Consider the following 19,856-nt stretch of genomic DNA (forward strand, 5'->3'; position numbering starts at 1 on the left):
AGGCTGGGACATTCACATTCAAGGTATCAGCAGGAGATTACTCTCTGGGTCGTAGGTGGTACCTTCTCTCCATGTCCTCACATGCTTCCAGAGTCTGTATGGATCAGCCACATAGGAAGCCATCCAGCTGGTCCAACTCCTCACTGGACCCTGGGGCCTCTTTGATAGGGGCACAAACCCTATTCATGAGACTGGCGCCCTCGCGGCCTAATGATCCCCAAGAGCCCCAGTATTGACACATTGGGGATCAGGTTTCAGTGTAAGATTTGGGGGGAGAATATCAATATTCCAACCATAGCACCCTCCAAGTCAAGAGCTGGGACACCTGCCAGTGACCCCAAACCCCAGCTATGCCTCCCAACTGCCGCCCCCTCCCCCTTCTCACTCCTCTTTCTAGTTCTGTGACCAAGCACACACCCGCTATATGAAGGGCTATTGTGAACTTTGTATGTGTGGAGTCATCATTCAGTGTTCTTTGGTGCCTGGCTGCTTTTTTTCCACATTTGCTCAATACTCACCCACACTCATTTTCAGGACTGTGTGACATGGACATATCACAATTGTATTTGTCGTTGTACTTGTTGGATGTGTGGATTGTTTCTGGTTCCTATAGCTAGGAATTGTGCTGCTATGCACTTTTGTGTATACATTTTTTTGATCCCTAGATCTAGGTATTTTTTTGGGTAAATAACTAAGTTTCCCAGGGCTGCCCTCACTAAGAACCACAAACGGGGTGACTTAAAACAACAGAAATGAGGTCAGGCTCAGTGGTTCAGCCTGTCATCCCAGCACTTTGGGAGGCCGAGGCAAGTGGACTGCCTGAGCCCACGGGTTCAAGACCAGCCCAGGCAACTTGGTGAGACCTTGTCTCTACAATAAAATTTAAAATTAGCCAGGCATGATAGTGCGTGCCTATAGTTTCAGCTACTTAGAAGACTGAGGCAGAAGGTTCGCCAGAGCCCAGCAGGTTGACGCTGGGGTTGCCGTGAGTGTGCCACTGCATTCCAACCTGGGCAAGAAAGTGAGACTCCAACTCCAAAATAAATAAAGAATAAATAACAGAAATGGATAGTCTCACAGTTCTGGAGGCCAGAGGTCTAAAATCCAGGTGTCAGTAGGGTTGTGCTCCCTCCAAGACTCTGGTAGATTCTCTCTTAACTCTTCCTAGCATGTAGGGGAGGTTAGGAAGGGACTTCTAGGAAGAGGCTTCACAGCTCCTGGGGAAACCAGGGTCGATCCTTGGAGTTCCTTGACTTGTGGCTACCTACTTCCATCTGGAGGTCCGTCGCCCATGGCATCCTTCTCTTGTGGCTTCACATTGTCTTCTTATAAGGACACCCATCCTGTTAGACCAAGGGCCTGCCCTATGTCACGTCATTTCAAGCACTCTGTGAGGCTACAATCTGAGGCCTGGGGTCCAGGACTTCAACATGTTTTTTTGGGAGGCACAATCAGCCCATAGCAGTAGCTAAGCATTGCTGATGGTCGGGCGTGGGAGGCCTCCTTCGGGAAACTGAGAGAGGATTGCCTGAGCCCAGGGTTCAAGACCAGCCTGGGCAACTCGGTGAGATCTCGTCTCTACAATAAATCAGAAAATTAGCCAGGCGTTGGAGTGCACGCCTGTAGTTCTAGCGACTTGGAAGGCTGAGGTGGAAGGATCACCTAAGCCCAGCAGGTTGAGGCTACGGTGGCCGTGAGCATGCCGCTGCATCCCAGCCTGGGCAACAGAGTGAGACTCCAACTCAAAAAAAAAAAAAAAAAAGAATTGCTGAACTGTCTTAGCAGGTCTTGAGAGAGGGTGGCGTGCAGAGAGTTAACTTGTGCTGTGGTGTCAGGAAGCACAGCTGAGGACAGGCCTGGACAGGCCTGGGCTGAGGCTCTCGTGAGACCAGGGAGACATCTGGGGTGCAAAATTCAGGATGACTCACTCTTGGGGCTGAGTCCTCAGTGCCTGACTCACCTCATCGACGTCCCAGATCTGCAAGGGACCAGACAAGGTGTGACAGGGAAGAGAGAAAAGCCAGTCAGGTTTCCTTAGGAATGCCTGGAGGTTGACTGAGGCGCAAAGAACCACAATGGGGAGCCCCTGAAGCACCTTCTAGAAGGCGCCTCACACTCGTCCCACAGAAGGATGGAGAAGCCGGGCACGGGCAAGCTGCCATGGCACTGGAGAAAGGTCCCAGGCGGATGCAGGCGGGGCTATGACATCTACACACGCCCATCCATCCACAGGACTCCAGTGAGCCCTCCAAGTGGTAGACGCCCTGCCCCCTGCGGGGCAGTGCCGTCGTGCCAGGAGCTGGCCACTGTGAAGTCAGGCTGAGAAATCATAAAAGTTGAGGAATTATTTGTGCCTGTTACAATGCTTTGCTCCCATCACTCAGACCTTCCTTTCCCTGAACTGAGTCCACTCTGCAGCCAATTCTTCAAGACCACAGTCTCTACACAGTCTCTACTGGAATGGAGAGTTAGCCCAGCAAGTTACCGTTTCCACCACTGCTGTGGCTGGGCCCAGGCTAGCCTTGATGCTCATCCTTTCCTCTCGATCATTCATTCCCCGTCTCGCCCCCCTCAGCCGGCACTTCTTGAGGCCTAGACTGCGTGCCCAGAGGGGTGATCCAGACCTTTATTCCTGAAGGGTCTCAACAATTGTTTACCTTGCCCTTGTGGGGCTGTGGTATCTACACATGCCCATCTATCCGCAGGACTCCAGCGAGCCCTCCAAATGGGATACCCCGCTCCCTCCTCCAGTGTTAGCAGCATAGGTCCTTGCCACAATCATGGGCACTACCCACCCTCACCGGAACTGCATTCTTGGCCTGCTGGTCTACCAGCATGGGCAGTCCCAAGTGAGCCCCTGCTGTCATTTTACATCCAGTGTTGGAGAAGGAAAGGTGTCCCTTCTCCCACCTCCCCTCGCCGGGCCACACACATGCCGGGAACGAGAACCTCTAAGTTTGCAGAGCCTGGACTTGGGGGAAGAGAAGCAAAACATCCTCCAGATGGGCTGCTCTCGGAGCATGGGTTGCTCCCCCTCCACTCCCTGGTTCCCAGACGCAGGCATCCTGGCTCTTGGCACCCAGCAACAAGCCATGGTGGATGCTTGACATTTTATACCTTCCTGGAGGACAGCGCCCCAACATGGAATGTCTTTCCTAAGCTGGTGGCGTGGTTGCACCTTTAAGGGGGTAATCCAGCCTTCAGTTTTATGGTAGAAACCAGGGGATTCCAAATCTATAGTCCATCTTGGAGAAACTGACATCTCTCTGATATTGTCTTCTAATTCATAAACAGAATTTTTTTCTCCATGTACTTGGGCTTTAATTTCTCTCAAACATGTTTTATAGCTTTCTGCGTAGATGTTGTGCACATCCTGTATTGCACTGACTCCTGTTTGATGTTTTTGCTCTTATATTGGCATTTTTAAATTTTTTAAATTTAAAATTTAGCTACATATTGATTTTTATGTGCTGATTTTGAAAACATGAAATTGATTATTCCTGATGATTTATTTTTATTTTTTATTATAAAGATGTGGGGTACAACTCAGGGTTAGGTATACAAACGTTGGTTATGCAGAGACCCTTGTTATGAGGTATGTCCCCCCCCCCCAGCAGTTTCCCTAATTTGCAATATCGAAGTGCAACATGCTATCGGTGAATACAGTCTCATCTCTCTTCTTCCCAGCCCTCATGATTGGCACTTTTTGATCATCTGTATTGACTGAGATCTCTGCCATGGGAGGCAAATGTTTGTTTCTTCATCTGCAGGGGAAAATATCCAACATTTTACCATTAAATATGATGCCTTCTATAGTTCTTACTTTTGAATATGCCCTAGAAATTTCATTGAAGACATGTGAACGGCAACCTTTTGAGAAACACTGGGGCAGGGCTCCAGCCAAGACTCTAAATCCACAGAAACCAGGAGAAAATGTGGGTTGCCCTAGGCTGCCAGATTTGGGGGTAACTTGTGACATAACAATAAAGAACAAACACAGAGGGGTGTGTAACCCTCCCCTCAAAGTCCAACCTAAGCTGACTGTCGCACGGCGTAGCAGAAAGGGCATGAGTTGCCAGGCGTGGCGGCTCATGTCTATAATCCCAGCACTTTGAGGCGGAAGTCAGAGGATTACCTGAGTCCAGAGGTTCAAGACCAGCCTGGGCAATTTGGTGAGACCTCATCTCTATAATAAATACAAAAATTAGCCAGGCGTGGTGACGCGTGCCTGTGGTTCCAGCTACTTGGAAGGCTGAGTGGGAGGATCGCCTGAGTCCAGCAGGTTGGGGCTGCAGTGGCCGTGCGCGTGCCACTGCACTCCAGCCTGGGCGAGTGAGATTTTGAATCAGATAAACCGAGGATTCCATTTCTGCTATGTAGTAGGTGATTTAACATTATTCAGCCTCAGTTTTCTCACTTGTAAAATGGAGATAATTATACTCGCCTCTTAGAGCTACTGTGATCATGAGTAATAGTGACATTTTCACTACAACATCTGGCACCCAGTAAGTCCACAAACACACCATTTCCTTCCTCCCCTTCTTGTTAAAAAGCCATCCAGGCAGGATAGCTCACACCTGTAATCCCAGCACTCTGGTAGGCTGAGACAGGAGGAAAGCTTGAGCCCGGGAGTTCGAGATCAGCCTGGGCAACACAGCGAGACCTCATCTCTACAAAAAATCAAAAATTAGCTGGGTGTAGTGGCGCATGCCTGGTAGTCCCAGCTACTTGGGAGACTGAAGCAAGAGATCACCGTAGCCCAGGAGGTCAAGCCGTGGTGAGCCCTGATCATGCCATAGTCCTCCAGCCTGGATAAGACCCCCAAACTCAAAAAAAAAAAAGTCACCTGGCTATCACACCCTTTAGTGTGACCATGCTTCCTGGGTAACATCAGGATATGTCACATAGCCATGGGATAGAATATTTGCCATGCAACATTTTGGAATTCAGGACATCTAGTTGCCAAACCATTGTACTACCTCCCCTTCCTTTTTTTTTGGACAGGCATTAAAAACTGCCCATGCTAATATCTGGATTCTACCCTCCCCCACTGTAGTGCATTACAATGAGTGAGACATCTCACATCATCACAGTGGAGCCAGCTATGCAGAGCCAACTTCCCCAGGAGCCCACAGGACTCACCTCAAATCAAGCCTTTCAAATGTGTGTTGTTGCCATTAAAAGTGCATGCTAAGATGAAATGGCATCTCCCACTACCTCTGTCTGCTGTGGATGTCAGCTGCTGTGTGACAGGAGGCCCCCAAGGTCAGAGGGCAGCCCAGGAAGGCAGGGTTTAGTCAGCCGATGGGGCTGAAACTCCAGCGTTCTCACCTCTTAACTGTGGCTTCCTCAGCAAGTCATTTTCTCTCAGTGTTTTACTTGTAAAATGGGAGTAAGAAGACTTCCCCAGTGTCATCTTGCATTCTACTAAGTATTTGATAAAGCATTTGGAAGTTAGTAGGCACTGACAGAAGTGTGGTCCAGGGACCAAGCACTGGCATTGCCCAGGAACTTGCTAGAAACTGAGACTCTTAAGTGCCACCCTGTACTTACCAAATCAGAATCTGCATCTCCACAAGCTCCCCAGTGGCTCCTATAGTTTGAGAGGGTGTGAAATGCTGCATTTCTAAGAAGTTCCACATGCCTAGCAATAATGGTTGAAAAACGGATGAGGTGGGATGTTGGCGCCACACTGACAAAGATGGACTGCAGCAACTCTGGGTTTTCCCTGTGTTTACTGCATCTGGATATGAGCGGCTTCCTCTTGGCATGAAATTAAACTCCCGTGAGAACTTGCACCAGCACAGACAAGCCAAACCACTAATCTGAATAAATAAGCATCAATTTTTATTGAATCATGAATAATTTAAGACTGGTACAATCATCAGCTTTATTCTCTATGACGTGGGGCATGATGTCCAGCAGATCATTGGCAACTCCAAAAACCTCATGACAAATGAAAATTAAATAGGGAGGAAGGGGGGAAGCCAGGGGAGGGAGGGCGGAAACATACCGTACACAAAATACTCAATTCCTAGTTTTTCTCTTTAAAAATGGCTAGAAAAAATTCATCAAAATGCAGCACTTTAATCAATTATTTACAATTTCTATGTTACAATGAAAAAATGTACATCTTATAGAACATATTTCATAAACCGCTCCACTGGAAATAACTAGGTCAAAACAGCAAACCTTCCATTTAATATCCACAAAGTTGGATTATTTTTCCTTAAGTAGATTCGCCACAGTTAAATTTGAACCCACAGAATTCTGAAGTTTAAGAAGCAAACAACAAAATAAAAAAAAGTTCCCAAGATGTGACAAAGGTCTAGGCAAGTCTTGTGTTCCTGGTCCCCTGCCCCCACCCCAGCCCCACCCAACCATAAATTAAAAGGAATTCCCACCTCATTTATGGCCTGTGTCATTCTTGGCAGTTTGGGAAGAGAACTTTTGGCTTCCATTGGTAACTCAATGTAAGTGTTGCATAGAATTTCAGACATTTCAAAATCAGCCTAACTGTAGAAAAAGGCAAAATGGAAGCATTTCGGACAGAGCCCCAAATGAGTACAAAGTCACTTTGTTGAAGGTGAGTGACATGAATGTAAAAATATGGCCAAAACAAGAAATGTGCATATTAGACAACCCTGCTTCCCGAAGCTTTAGGAAGGATGCTGAGTTGTGAGTCAGACAAGGGCTATGATACTCGAAGTCACCATTCACCCATCAAGCAGCACCAGGTACAGAGGTCTCGAATCTGAGCCTCAACCCAGTGGGAGGGAAGTCTGTGGGGGAGGGGAGAAGAGAAAGGCAAGAGAGGATGACATTAAAAAAAAAAAAAGGTTTCAAACAATATTGGCAGGTGTCTACTCAAAAGGTGACTGCCCTCGAGGAGAAGTCAATTTCACCTCCTCCCAAATTCACAGTACAAGAGTGTAAGGTCATTGCTGGGCGACAAATTGTCTGAGAAGGGCCACCCTTCAGGTTTACCAGAAATCTCAGGGTTTGGCCCTCTGGTCACAGGCTGAATATATAGTTTAAAAATTGTATTAAAAACAAAAACAGAACAAGACACACTCACCCACCCAGATAACTCACAAAGGCTAAGCAGGATAGTCTGAGTTTACTGAGATTTAAGCAGGAGTAGCGTTGAAAGGTTTTCCATTCACCAGTTAGCAGGACACATTTCCCTTCTTCTCTCAAAGGGGAAGAAAAGGGTGTCATCTCATGTGAAGTGAGCAGTTTCAGGTCAAGCTCTTATGGTGAGAAAACAAGAACAAGTGTCAAGAGACAAAGCTTCAGAAACAGAAATGCAAAAGATGGAATTAAAAACCCTGATCATTAACAGACACCCTCGCTGGGGTCCGATAAAGATTCTCTTTACAAACAGAAACAAACACCTCTAAGGTTTACCACACTGGGTAAAGAAAATCTCAGTACGTTGGAGACACAGTAGACTGGGTTTCTGTTAGGGCAAGTATCAGATTGGTAGGAACGTTTGCCTTTTCCTGCACGAGACAGTTCATTGCCCGTTCAGGTTGTTAGCTGGAGACTGAGAAGAACTGTAAAAAAAATGAAACAAATAGATCTTCCCCCCACACAAATGAGTCTTTTGAACGAGAAATGTCAAAGCAACTTGAGTTCTCTCAATGAGTAGATGACTTTTTTAGCCCTGTTTGTTTTGATGGGGCAAACAAACGAACAAACAAAACAAACCCCAGGCAGGCACGACACGCATGTAAATGAACACGGTTAGTACAAAACCGGTAAGGCATCGCTCTGGGAAGGTCAGCACCGAAGAGGTCAGGCAAGGCTCGTCCAGACGGGGCTTCTGGGAGGGAGTGGCCCCCACTCTTGCTGTTGTATTGGATCTGAGAAAAGTGCGAGTCTTTTGCGAGGTGACCTCATCTCCCCTCCGGAAGCGGGGACTGGGACGCTTGAGGTGTCGATGTGTGTCTAGACTCTCAAGGACGAGAAGGAAAGGCAAGGTCCATGGCTCCCCACACGTTGGGGTTGGGGTCCTCCTTGCCCGTCTGAAAGGACACAGAGACCCCTCCCCACCCCAGTGGGAGGAGGCCAGTGTGGAGGACCGTGAGGAACGGACAACTGAAAACCAAAACTGAGCAGGACCAAACCAAAACTCAACTCCTGCGGTTCTTACTTTCACCAAAGGATTGATTCTGACTGAGAGGGGAAGGAGAAAAATCTGGGGGGGAAAAAAAATCAATGCATCAGAAAGGAAGAAATGCAACCTCCTCCTAAAAAGGTAATCAGTTCCCCAAAGTAGAACAAGTCTCACTATACACAGTGTTTGCAGAAAATAAAACCTGATCCATTCATATATAATAAGGAAACAGACTCATGCGGTTCTGCGTTGACAGCCACTCACTCCCAGTCTCACTCTCCCACTCGCTCTCACGGGCTCAAGGAGGTTGATAGACCCGAGAGGGGTGACTGAAGGGACAAGCAAAAACACCTCTCGGGCATGGAGGGCACCATTTGAAAAACAAGAAAGCACGATTTGTTTTCTCCAAAGGTTCCTATGTCGCAGCTCTGTGGCCTGACGGAGCCAGCGCCCTAGTTAGCACCAGTTTTCCCTGTGGCCGGCCGGGTGGGCAGGGTGGTGAGGCCATGGAGCCCAGTCCGGAGGGTCTGGGCAGAGGGGCCGCCACGCTGTGTGTGTGTTTCTGCCTCTGCTCCAGTCTCTTCCGTCTCTGGGCCACTCATGGCAGGAGGCTGTTTGGTTTCAGAGCTCTGTGTGGGTTCTCTCTTTGTTTCGACACGGCGAGGATCCTTTCCCGAGAAGTATCTCCAGTGTCTTAGGGAGGTCACAGCAACAAGGCAAAACGAGAATCAAGGTGAAACAGAAGGTAGTGCAGTTCTCCCCGGGGAGGGGAGCGATCCGCAGGCGGCCGGCCCGGGATGCCTGCACCCAGGACGAGGCTGAAGGACGAGGGGTCTCAGGGCTCCCGTGGCGCTAAGGCTGGCTCAGGAAGTCATCTTCAGGAGGGCGTGGGGGATGCAGGGGAAACGGGGCGGGGAGCGGGGGGCGGCGGACTCCATGGCCGGGCCGTCACAGAGTGGACTCCAAGGATGAGTCAAGGATGTCGTCGTGATGGCTGTTGCTGTTGGAGTCACTGTCATAGCTCTGGGGGCTGGAGTAACTGGCCGCCTCCTGCAGTCTCATCAGCATGTTCATCTGGGGAAGCACAGAGACAGGTGAGGTGCTTTCAGCCTAGTCAGCAGCTCCTGGCCTCCTAGAAGCTCCTAGAAGTCCCCCAGACTCACCTGGCATCGTGGCCCACAAGGGAGACGGTGGACAGGGGTGTGGACTCTGAGTCAGGCTTCCAGGGTTCAAATCCCGACCCCACCACTTACTAGCTGCATGACCTTGACCAAGTTACTTTACCTCTCTGTGCTTGGTTCTTTACTGGTCAAATGTGAATAATCACAGTGCCTGCCCTACAGTGTTATGGGGTGGCTTGGGTTAATATAGGCAGGGTGATGTAAACAAAATAGAAAGCCCTCTATAAAGTTTTTACTTTTTATTTGGGAGGGGCGCACCTTACCCAAGCCTAGGCCTCGGCCTGGTCATGTGACCCTGCTCTGGGAACATCCAGCATCACTGATATCCTGAGCACATGCCTACTTGAGGGGCATCAAGCCCATCTGCTCCTTGGCTCTGGCCAGAAGTGAGATGGGTGCCAACTGGGCCCAGCTCCTGCTGAGGCCTTGGTGGGAGGTGGGACGCCAGGCATGAGCAGCAGATCTCAGAGTACAGAGAGGCCTGGATATGATTCAGGAATCTCTGGGCAACGGCCCGAAGCAGCTGAGCCCCTAGTTCCTCATCTGCAGGATGGGTTGAACGGTAACGCCTGTCTCATGGGGCTGAAGTGGGGAACAAAATGTCATAGTGTGCATCGCACCCTTAGTAGAGGGCTGGCCTGGCATATAGTAAGTGTCTAATAAATGTAACCTGTTGCCACCATCATCTAACTGAAAGAAAAGGAGTTTAGAGACAGAGTTCGTGAGTCTTCCCTGCGTTCCAGTCCATTGGTCACTAGTTTGGGAGTGAGCAGGGGGATCAAACACTTCTTTTATTTAGAGCTATACCCTGTGTGTGCTTTATATCTTATATAGTAAGGAAGTGAGGAAGAGTGAGTCTCTCTGAGCTTGGGCCAAGGTGTGGTGCAGCTGGGTGTACAATCCTGCAGCTTCCTGGCCAGCTGTCCCTCAGGGTGCTTTGCAGAGTCTACCTAGATGAGCCAGGCCACAGGTGCACCATGGTCTGGTGTCCATCTGCATAGACATAGCCAGGGAAGAGGTGGCACTGAAGTGACAAACCTTGGCAGTCGGGATTATTTATTTACTCATCACACATTTCCAGTAGGGCCCTAGAATGTGGTTCTGGAATGGAAATAAGTTAAATCTTGTTCTCATGCAGTCTCAGTCTCATGGGGGATGGACATGACCAAATAAGAGAGTTATTATGACAGAGATCTGTGGCCCCACACAGAGAGAACAGGACTTGGGAAGAAAACCAAACATCTAACTTGGTAATTGAAGTGGCTGGCACACCTCGCTTCCTGGGCCTGGGACTAGAAGGAGAATTCTGTGTAACCTTTTCAAGAATCATGGTCCTAACTCTGTGTCCAATCAGTGATGTGAACAGATTGGACACAGAAAAGACCCCCTAGGGATGGGCTGGTCAGTCTTCCCTCTAAACATCCTAAATTCTGTTTTTATATAAGTGAAGACCTCATGAGCTGACCTTGTTTTTCAGCAATGATTAACATTGGAGATGGTGGTTTAAAGTGTTTCTTTCCTCTGCAATACCGCTGCTGTGAATACTGCAAACAAGGTTGCACATAGTAACACAAGTAATAAATCCTTTAAAAATATACTGCCTGGCTGGGCTGGATGGCTCAGCCTATAATCTCAGCACTTTGGGAGGCCGAGGTGAGTGGATTGCCTGAGCCCATGAGTTCGAGACCAGTCCTGGCAACTTGGCAACTTCGTGAGACCTCAATTCTATAATAAATTAAAAAATTAGCCAAGTGTGGTAGTACACGCCTGTAGTTCTGGCTACTTGGAAGGCTGAGGTGGAAGGCTCTCCGGAGCCCAGCAGGTTAATGCTGGGGTGGCCGTGAACATGCCACTGCACTCTAGCCTGGGTGACAGAGTGAGACTCCAACTCAAAAAAAAATACTGCCTGCTACAATCCTCACAGCTATATCCCACTAATCTATAGGACGGCAGATAACCCGAACCAGTTATTGATTTTTTAACTCACAAATTAATTAGCTGCTAGGAATGAAATAGTAAATTGGTTGTCTTACTTTTTCAAACTTTGATAATATTTATTTTTATTTTTTCACTCTATCACCCAGGCTGGAGTGCAGTGGTGCGATCATAGCTCACTGCAGCCTCCAACTCCTGGGCTAAAGTGATCCTCCTACCTCCGCCTCCCAAGAAGCTAGGGCTATGCCACCATGCCCAGTTAATTTTTTACTTTTATTTTTTATAGAGACAAGGTCTCACTGTGTTGTCCAGACTGGTCTCAAACTCCTAGCCTCAAGCGATCCTCCCACCTTGGCCTCCCAAAGCGCTGGGGTTATAGGCATGAGCCACCATGCCCCCAGCCTTATCAGCTGTCTTCAGTCCTGCTCCACCTCTTGTGAATATTTTCTCTCATTAGGTAAAGCAAGTAATATTTCCTGTTCTAGCTGGGCTCAGTGGCTCAGCCTGTAATCCCGCGCCTTTGGGAGGCTGAGGTGAGTGGATTGCCTGAGCCCGCGGATTCGAGACCCGCCTGGGCAGCGAGACCTCATCTCTACAATAAAAAAAATCAGCCGGGCATGGTAGCGAAGGCCTGTAATTCTGGCTACTCGGAAGGCTGAGGCAGAAGGATCGCCGGAGCCCAGCAGGTTGAGACTGCGGTGGCCGGGCGCGGCCGCTGCACTCCAGTCTGGGCAACAGAGTGAGACTCCAACTCAAAAAATATATATATATATTTCCTGCTCTGTTTTTCTTTTTGTTAAAGCTGCCAAGGAAGCTCAGCGCTGAATGAAGGCATGATAATAGTCATGTAACTATGGGAGGTTTTGGTATACTTGCTTCCTTCTTATTTTACAGGGCTTCTGACTTGCTGGGTCTAACTTAACAGTATAACTCTGCATGGGTCTTGCACTGACAGAGTCCTACAATGCCTTAGAAATGCTATTGTTGGCCAGGCGCAGTGGCTCAAGCCTGTATTCCCAGCACTTTGGAAGGCTGAGGCAAGAGGACTGCCTGAGCCCACGGGCTGAAGACCAGCCTGGGCAACATGGTGAGACCTTGTCTCTACAATAAATCAAAAAATTAGCCAGGCATGGTAGCGCATGTCTGTAGTTCCTGTTACTTGGAAGGCTGAGGAGGAAGAATCGCCGAAGCCCAGCCTTGCCCCGTGAGTGTGCCACTGCACTCTAGCCTGGGTGATGGAATGAGACTCCAACTCAAAAAAAAAAAAAAAGGAAATGCTATTGTTACGGGCAGGCCCAGGTACTTCTTAAAGGCCTTACTGCTTTAGCAATGGCTCAAGCAGCATTGAAGATTCAACTCATCTGACCCACTGTGGGGCCACCTTCAGGCCCCCTCCCCTCTGTGAGTCCCTCCTGATCTCAGAGCTCTACCTGCCTAATGCCTGATCAATTGGCTTGGGTTTCTGGGCCTTGGCAATCTCTTGCTCTGCTCAGTTATTAGTAGGAGAGATCAAAGGAACCAGATAGTACAGAATAAAGGCAGCATCCCAAATCAGAGGGCAGAGAGCTGTGTTCAGACAACAGGTATGGGAACACTTAGGGATTTAGGGGGAAATGTCACATTCTTAACTTCTAACCTGATACCAGGAAATATTTCAGAGGGGTTAAAGGCTTTAGTGAACAACTGAAACCATGGACTAAAAGATTGGGAAAAATGGCCCTAGCCTTCGGATAAAGCCAGCCTTCCCAGCAAGGTGGGGCTGGCCACACACGTGTTTCCGGAGTGTCTAGTGTTGTGCTCAGCACACAGTAAGCACCCTGGGACTCACCAGCGGATCTCCTTCGGCATCACTGGGGGGTACCTGCTTGCTTGTCGACCCCTCCCGAGGCATGGAGTAGCCATCGAAGCCGACATCCTCAGGGCGCAGCTGCAGCAAGGGAGGCCACTCGTGCTGCTGTGGGCTGGCTGCCCATGGGTAGGTGTCCATCACCCACTTGGCGGGGTCCTCCCAGGGGGCACGCCTTCCATAGAGCTGAAAACAGGCAAAGAAGGCAGTCTGGAGTGGGCCAGACCTCTCTTACAACTCCAGTTTTGCAGCTTTCTGAAAAACTCCCCAAGCCCAGCATTACACCTCCCTGATGGAGTGATTCCACTCCTAGAATCCTGTCCTCAGGAAGCCATCCCAGATGCAGATGGCTTCAGGGCTGAGACCCAAGGCAGCATGGCCCAGGGTCCAGAACACAGGCTTTGGAGTCAGGCTATCCTGGGCTCACATCTCAGCCTTGCCACTGAGACTCACGGTACAACCCCAAACGCTGAGCCTTGGGGATCCAATTTGAAAAATTGGCTCTGGGGGTGAGGGACCCACCTGATTTGAAGCATTGGCCAATTTCCAGGGTGTAAATATTTCCACCAGGGCTGATTTCTGACAAGCGAAAAGAGGTGCTAACTAGAGGCTTCCAAGCCAGCTCCAGTAGCCCACTGGGTGCACCTGCCCAGAGAACATCTTCTACATAAACTGGGTATTGGGCACCATTACTGCAGACAGAGCTCCAAACAGCCCTCAATAAAGCCCCATTTTCCCTGCCTCTCAGAGCCCGTCTATAGACAAACTTTCTGTTTCAAAACAACCAGTTGCTAATAGGGGTTGCACATGGGTGTGGGATTCAAAGTGTTTCTCCAGTGTCATGTATTTTTCCAAGTTGTCCAAAATAACTAACTGGCTCTTAAAACAGTAAACTATTTTAGCTCTTAATTTTATAAGACCAACACCATGCCTGCAAGCTCCTTTTCTTAAGCAGGATGTTTCTAATGATAAAATGATTTTAGCAACCATTACAGGCAATTTCGGGAAATAGAAACATTCTTTAAAGAACAAATACCCGAGCAGCCAACAGATACATAAAGAAAAAAAAATGCTCTGCCTCACTAATCATTAAAGAAATGCAAATCAAAACAACACTGAGATACCACCTAACTCCCGTCAGGAAGGCCATCACCAATAACTCAAAAAACAACAGAAGCTGGAGAGGATGTGGGAAAAAGGGAATACTTCTACACTGTTATTGGGAGTGTAAATTAGTACAACCTCTGTGGAAAACAGTGTGGCAATTCCTAAAAGATCTAAAAATTGACCTTCCATATGACCCAGCAACCCCCCCTTCTGGGAATATATACAGAGGAACGCAAATCACTCTACAAAAAAGATCCCTGCACACGCATGTTTATTGCAGCACTATTCACAACAGCAAAAACATGGAACCAATTGTGCTGTCCAACGAAAGTGACTGGATTAAAAAAAAGTAGTACATATACATGATGGAATATCACGTAGCCATAAAGAAGGACAAAATTATGGACTTTGCAGAAACTTGGATGGATTTAGAATCTATCGTACTCAATGATCTATCACAGAAACAAAGAACTGAGTACCACATGTTCTCACTCACAAGTGGACCCTGAACATTTATCATAATACGACAAGAAAGGGATTGGTAGTAGCAGGACACGGAGAGGGGGCACATATCAATAAGGGTACCTACCTGATCTCAAACCAAGTGAAGCAGAGACCAAAGAGAGGCCCAAACCTCACCTGTACGATGACCACTTATGTACCTAATTCTGTTTTATACCCCACATCTTAAATAAAATAAAATAAAAATTAAATTAAAAAAAAAAGAAAAAATACCCAGGCTGGTCCCTTCCCAAGGTGAGGCTCTCTGTGTTAGGAGGCTAGGTAGAGACTTAATCTTCTCTCTAACAATACCAGCACATCTAACAGTTGTGCGCCAGGTACTGTGAGAAGCACTTTAAAAACATCTTGTTTAACCACCACGTGACTCCACAAGGAAGCATGACTACCCGTGGTTTACAGAGGACAAAGACCCAGGAGGAGAGGAGCCAGACCTGGGAGCCACGTCTGTCCAATTTCATGGCCCCTGGTGTGGCCCACCTGGTCCATGTAGCAGGACCTGCTCACAGCCAGGACAGTGTCGTCTGTGGTTCTGAAAGGCTCTCCCTCCGCAGGAGGCCTCAGGGCACAGAGACCGAAGACTCCCACACAGCTGCAAAGAGCTCCAGGGAGGCTGCAGCTGTCTGTCCATCTGCTCCCTACAGTAGAGGGAGGACAAAAGGCAAGGTGCTGACAGCAGAACACAGCTGGCAAAACCATGTTTTTCCGAGTGGAAGGAGCTGGGGCCACCTAGCCCCATCCTCCCATTTACTAGACGTGGACACTGAGGGCTTAAGAGCAGAGCCCGCTTTGAACCCAGAACCCCAGCGTCCTTGTCAGTGCTTTTCACCTCTCCACCACTCCGAACTACCCCATCAGTGGGAGCCATGGGACTCAGCCAGACCTGGGGCAGTGAGATGCAGATGGGCTGCTCACTCAACATCAGGAGGTCAGCCTGTGCTGGGCTCGCCGTCCCCACTGCAGTATCCACTCTTGCACAACCGCCTGCACTACCTTGGACCTCTATGCATTATGTCTGGGGCAGTCAGGGAAGCTGCCCACCCTGCTCTATCTCAGATGGGCCCATCTCACACTAGCGGCTGCCTCCTCCTCCACTTAAGACTCACACAGTCCCCGATGACCTCATTGCCTCCCCAGACGCCAGCACACCTCCCGTCTAGTGCTCTGGCTCCGTCTGTTGCTCAGTCTTCCTTAACCTGGGGCAGTGGTGAGTCTCGGGCCTGGGAACACTGCCTGGCAGTCAAAGGCAACTCACAGTCCAAGCAGGACGGGATTGTGGGAAAGTCCCATGTTTGTGTATGTGCGTGTGTGTGTCAGGGCGGAGGAGAGCACAAAAGGGGGATATTTAGAGCCGAAGAAGGCTGTTCCAGGTTAGAAACATTCCTGCAGTTTTTAGAAAGTTACAAGGGCTTTCCCTGTGGAGCTGGGCTGCCTTTCCCAAGCCAGACTTCACAGGAGGATGAACCAAACCCTCACTTCTGACGACTACCGGTTCTGTCTCCACCCCCAGCCTAGAGAGATGCTCTGGCCACAGAATCACAAAGGCCAGAACTCTCAGAGTGCATGCAATCCATCCTGGGAGGGATCTGGCCCACAGCTTTCACACACTGGCTCCTCAGCCTTGACACCCCGCCGGGGGGGGAGGACACTGGAGTCCTTTTGGGCTTTATAGATACCAGCTTGAAAAAACATGTTTCAAGTACAAACATTTAAATTTACAGGAGACGGGGCAAGATGGCGACGGCATAGGTGAACTGGGACCAAGACTGCAAACTGCTGAATAGACAGACTGTAAAGCAGAGGGAAAAGTGAACAAAACCAGAAGACCCTCATAAGGAAGAACAGGTCATTGCAGAAGAGAAATAATAGCAACCCCACCTTCCCTCAAAAACAGAATTGAAGAGGGGGAGGGAAAGGGGTAAAGGGAGAAAAATCTACAGAAATGAAGAAAAACCAAAAGAAGAGTATGGGTCTCTCCCAGACGCCTGGGAGAGCAGACACTGAGAAAATTGACTTTGGAATACAAACAATGAAAGTCCCCAGAATGAAGGGTCTCAAAATGCAAATGTAGATATCAAAACAATAATGGAGAGATTAAAAAGAATTGAGGAGACACAAGAAGAAACTAGGAAGGAGCTGATATCTGAGATAACAGTAATAAAGAATACTGTGAATGAAATAAATAACAAATTGATAAGCATGGAAAGCAGAATTACCCAAGCAGAAGAAAGAATCTCAGAGCTTGAGGACCAAAATATAGAAATAACCCAAACTCTTAAAAACACAGAAAATAAGCTAAAAAAGACAGAACAAAACCTTCAAGAGATGAGTGACTACCTCAAGAGGCCTAACCTAAGAATAATCGGACTCCCTGAGGCAGAAAGAGAAACAGAGACCACATTGGAACAAACTTTCCACGAGATCATTCAAGAAAGTTTCCCTTATCTAATCAGTGATACAAAAATTCAAACACAAGAGATTCAGAGAACCCCCGCAAGACAACAAATGAGAAGACCAGCTCCTAGACACATAATAATTCGCCTAAATAAAGTAGGCACAAAAGAAAAAATCCTAAAGGCAGCAAGAGAAAAAGGCCAGATCACCCACCATGGAAGACCAATCAGAATAGCAGCAGATTTATCTGCAGAAACCCTGCAGGCTAGGAGAGCTTGGAGCCCTATCTTCAAAGTCCTAAAGGATAAACAATTTCAACCAAGAATAACCTACCCATCCAAGCTAAGCTTCATCAGTGAGGGAGAATTAAAATCTTTCCCAGATATCCAATCCCTAAGAACTTATGCAGCCACAAAACCATCTCTACATGAAACACTTAAGAAAGTACTAAACACAGAAGAAAAGGAAAAAAGAACAACGTTCTTCACAAGAGTACAGGGAAAAGAATAAAATATACACGAACCAACCCCAAAAGCAAAAGAAAGACAAAAAAAAAGAAAAAACCAAGTGGAAGAACAATAACTCAATAAGAACTCCATGATAGGGAGAACTCTCACATTTCAATAATTAGTCTGAATGTGAATGGACTAAACGCACCACTGAAAAGACATAGAATGACAAAATGGATAAAATATCACCAGGCAACAATATACTGCCTTCAAGAGACCCATCTCACTAGAAAGGACATACACAGACTCAAAGTAAGAGGATGGGAAACAAATTTTCAGGCGAATGGAACACAAAAGAAAGGAGGAGTCGCGATACTAATTTCAGACAAAATACCATTTAAGCTATCAAAAATTAAAAAAGATACAGAGGGCCACTACATAATGATAAAAGGTCTGACTCCATCAACAAGAAATATCTATCCTAAACATATATGCACCCAACATAGGCGCACCAGCATTCATAAAGCAACTTCTAGGAAAACTAAAGAAAGACATTGACTCTAACACCATAATAACTGGGGACTTTAATACACCACTCACAACCTTAGACAGATCATCAGGACAAAAAATCAGCAAGGAGATCCGGAACCTCAATGAGACTCTGGACCAAATAGACTTAATTGATACCTATAGAACACTCCTCCAAAGACCACAGAATACACATTCTACTCATCACCACATGGAACATATTCTAAGATCGACCACATAATTGGACACAATCAAGCATAAGCAAATTTAAAAGGACCGAAATTCTACCAAACACCTTCTCGGACCACAGTGGAATAAAAATAAACATTGACACCAACAAAGTCCCCCCAAAACCCACAAAGACATGACACTAAACAGCATGATGCTAAATAACTCCTGGGTCAATGATGACATCAAAATAGAGATCAAAAGATACCTGGAAACAAATGAAAATAAAGAAACATCTTACCAAAATCTCTGGGATGCCTTAAAAGCTGTAATAAGAGGGGAATTTATATCCCTACAAACACACATGAGGAAAATGGAAGGAACAGAAATTGACAACCTAACAAGCCACCTAAAGAAGCTGGAAAAGCAAGACCACAAAAACCCTAATTTCAGCAGAAGAATCCAGATCACCAAAATAAAAGCCCAAATCCAGGACATAGAAGACAAAAAGATAATACAAAAATCAATGAAACAAAAAGCTGGTTCTTCGAAAGGGTAAACAAGATTGATGGTCCCCTAGCTAGACTGACCAAGAAAAAATGAGAAAAAAACCAAATAAGCATAATCAGAAACACAAAAGATGAAGTCACATCTGACCCTGAAGAAATACAAAAGATCATTAGAGACTACTACATACACTTGTATGGAAACAAACTTGAAAACCAAAAGGAAATGGAAGACTTTCTGACAAAACACAACCTACCTAGGTTGGAACAAGAAGAAATTGAGACCCTAAATAAACCAATAACAATCAAGGAAATCGACCACGTAATAAGAAAACTTCCTACAAAAAAAAGCCCTGGTCCAGATGCTTTCCAGCAGAATTCTACAAGACATTCAAGGAGGAGATGATACCAATCCTACTGAAGGTATTCCAGGCGATAGAAAAAGATGAAACTCTCCCCAAATCATTTTACAAAGCCAATCTCACATTGATACCCAAGCCAGGTAAAGATCCAACAAAGAAAGAGAACTACAGGCCAATATCTTTGATGAACATAGATGCTAAAATTCTCAACAAGATCCTCCTAGCAAACCGGATTCAGTAATACATCTCAAAAATCATCCACCATGACCAAGTAGGCTTTATTCCTAGGATGCAAGTCTAGTTCAACATACGAATAAATGTATTTAATTACATTTATTCATAAAACCATAAATGTAATTAAATACATCAACATATGTCAAAACAGAAACCATATAATCATATCATTAGATGCAGAAAAAACTTTTGATAAAATCCAGCACCCCTTCTTGATAAAAACCCTTGAACATCTAGGCATACGGGGAACATACCTCAAAATATTAAAAGCCATCTACGAGAAACCCACAGCCAGCATACTCCTAAATGGACAAAAATTGGAACCAATTCCCCTGAAAACTAGAACTAGACAAGGATGTCCACTCTCACCCCTCCTGTTCACATAGTATTGGAAGTCCTGGCTAGAGCAATCAGAGAAGAGGAGGCAATCAGAGGTATTCAAATAGGATAAGAGGAAGTCAAGTTATCTCTCTTTGCAGATGATATGATTGTGTACATTGAAAAT

At 46.9% G+C, this 19,856-nt stretch overlaps 1 protein-coding gene across 1 annotated transcript; it reads right to left on the reverse strand.

The window, feature by feature from the left end:
- Positions 1-8,890: 8,890 nt before the first annotated feature.
- Positions 8,891-13,476, reverse strand: NAV2 (neuron navigator 2). The gene is made up of 2 exons (XM_021711617.1): positions 13,067-13,476; positions 8,891-9,196 (listed from the first exon to the last, which is right to left on the reverse strand). The coding sequence occupies exons 1-2, from the start codon at positions 13,223-13,225 to the stop codon at positions 9,071-9,073; spliced, it is 285 nt and encodes a 94-aa protein (XP_021567292.1). The 5' UTR covers positions 13,226-13,476; the 3' UTR covers positions 8,891-9,070.
- Positions 13,477-19,856: the final 6,380 nt, after the last annotated feature.

Source organism: Carlito syrichta, unplaced genomic scaffold (assembly GCF_000164805.1).
Source record: "Carlito syrichta isolate Samal-C Ts95f unplaced genomic scaffold, Tarsius_syrichta-2.0.1 Scaffold302407, whole genome shotgun sequence".
Lineage (NCBI taxonomy): Eukaryota > Metazoa > Chordata > Mammalia > Primates > Tarsiidae > Carlito > Carlito syrichta.